Genomic DNA, 2,491 nt, shown 5'->3' on the forward strand with positions numbered 1-2,491 from the left:
CGCTCGCCAAACTGGGATGTCTGCAGATAAGAATGTAGGAAGCAGGATCAGGTAAATTCCAAGATGGGCCAGCAGCATCGTAGAGTGTGGCATGGCTCTTCCTCTGTCACAAGGTTACAAACACAACCAAAGGTAGAAGAGATACGAAAATGTCTAGTATTGTTTAGAGAGAAAATGTAGGCTGTAAAGGAGTGTTATTGTTTTGTGTGTGGGAGAAATAAATAGAGGAGAGACAGTGTGTATATGTGTTATCTGGTCCAGTAGTGAGCAAGCAACTAGTCAGGCAACAACTAAACACATGTTGCCATACATGGTATTTCCTTTCTGCAATTACTTCCTTCGCCCACCGTCATCTCTCGTTATAACGAGAAAACTTTACAACTAACTTTTTTTTTTTCCTTCTTGGTTTTATTATGACATTAGGACAATTATAATACAGGGCAATCGAGAAGCAAAACTTTTAAAATACCGTAAACAAAATATTATTTTGGATTTAGTAATGACTCTTTTCGTCGTGAGTTCAAATCTCGTTAAGGTTAACTTTACCTTTTAGAAGAAGAGTGGGAGAGGTTTAATAATAAAAGTACCTGTCAAGTACTGCAGATCTATTCAACCGATTAGACCCTCCCTCAACATTCATGGCTGTGATTCTCTTAGAAATAATAATGTCAATTATTTGTCTTTGTTGCTATTTGTCCTATAAAGTATCACAAAGTTAACACTAATAACTATGAGAGACCATAAACACTATTAAAAAAAAAAAAGCAACAGAATTACCGAAAGAAAACGAATTTACGAATATGGTTCACTCGAAGAAATAAAACAACGCAATCTTTTTGTATTTCCTTAATTTTATTCTACAAACTATTTCAAAATCAGATTTGTTGCATATTGGAGAAATGTTACAAAAAAAAAAGGTTTTTCTGTTGGCCATCCGTAGATAAAAAAAAAAAACGAAATGTCGCCGATCGAACAAAGAGAAACTTTGTTTACTCGATACGCTAAACGATTATTAGTGTGCATTCATTATTTAGTTGCTTTCTAAATGATAAGTATAAACTGGGAAGAAGCAGCTTAATTAAAATAATGAACAACAGTAATAGGAACGTAAATATTTAACTTGGATTTCTTGACTTGCCGAATCGAATTAACTTTTTCTTGTCAAAAACCCGATGAAAATTGTAAGAAATAAACGAGTGGGGCACAATGAGGGTTTTTTTTTACTGCATTTTTGAATTTAGGACAAAGTATATTTTTTTTACAAATGTTCTGGCCTTTCTTAAATGCATTAAAAGCATTATAACATAATCTGATCACTATTTCAGAAAATTATCACCGTTCTTGAGGACATAAAAGACAAATTTGTCTGGGGCAAAATGAGTAAACGAATATAATGTAAATTTGCTGCTTCAATTCTCTCGAAAACAAACTCATACACATCAATATTCACCCCTAGACATCAGAATAAAAAAAAAAAATCTAGGTCAATTGAAAGAGTATCATGGAAAAATGGCACATGGTATGAAATTAACGAAACTCGACTACATTAAATAAACTCAACATAAAATATTCTCTATAGTTTCTTAACGATCTGCTGGAGAGTCCTGTTCGTGATATATTTACACACTATACAATTGAAAAGAAGAAATTTTTAAAAATTAGTCATTACTCATTTTACCCCATTTAGTCATTTTTTTTTTTTAAACTTGAAAATTATCAAATTAGATATTAGTGTGCGGAAAATCTGACTTAGAATCCAACTGAGAAAAGAATATTGATTGTTAAGCACTAAAAATTATCCAGATATTTTATTAACAACCTGTATTACAATCAGGTCAAAGTAGAGGAAAAATATATACCTATTATTTTAAGGAAATTAATTCCCCCAAAATACAAGGTATTGAACCAGTATTTCCTTGGATGAAACCATCCCTTCTTGAGTTTAACACAACCTCTAATCGAATATATATACCTTGTATTTTGGGGGAATTAATTTCCTTAAAATAATAGGTATATATCATCATCATCGTTTAACGTCTGTTTTCTATGCTGGCATGGGTTGGACGGTTCGACTGGGGTCTAGGAAGTCAGGAGGTTGCACCAGGCCCCAATCTGATCTGGCAGTGCCACCAGCCACAGGAACTGGCATCGACCACGATCGGATGGTGCTTTTTACATGCCGCTGGCATGGAAGCCAGTCAAAGTATATAAAAACATATACTTTATATTTATATAAAAGAAGAAAAAGAAAATGGAGATTGGAAAGTTAATAATTGCTTATTATTAACAGCAAATTAATCATTATCCCTTACAGTTGTTTCAAATTAATACTCAGTAAATATTAAATTTATATGACCTGAGCATAATATCTTCAGAGGGAAAAAATATATATATAACCTTAAAAGCCGCCTGATAGGGTGGATTTTAAGGTAGTTCCTGTGGAGGGCTCTTTCGCCATGATAAATTGCTAACCACTACACACATTTTTTTT

General features: G+C 33.0%; 1 protein-coding gene across 1 annotated transcript in view; it reads right to left on the bottom strand.

Annotated features, from left to right (window-relative positions):
- Window positions 1-286, bottom strand: part of LOC106869845 (uncharacterized) — a 1,940-nt gene extending 1,654 nt beyond the window's left edge. The window contains exon 1 of the mRNA XM_014915754.3: window positions 1-286. This exon is cut by the window's left edge and continues 1,654 nt beyond it. Coding sequence (XP_014771240.1) covers window positions 1-93 — 93 coding nt within the window. The 5' untranslated portion in view covers window positions 94-286.
- Window positions 287-2,491: the final 2,205 nt, after the last annotated feature.

Source organism: Octopus bimaculoides, chromosome 20, assembly GCF_046866305.1.
Source record: "Octopus bimaculoides isolate indiv1 chromosome 20, ASM4686630v1, whole genome shotgun sequence".
Classification (NCBI taxonomy): domain Eukaryota; kingdom Metazoa; phylum Mollusca; class Cephalopoda; order Octopoda; family Octopodidae; genus Octopus; species Octopus bimaculoides.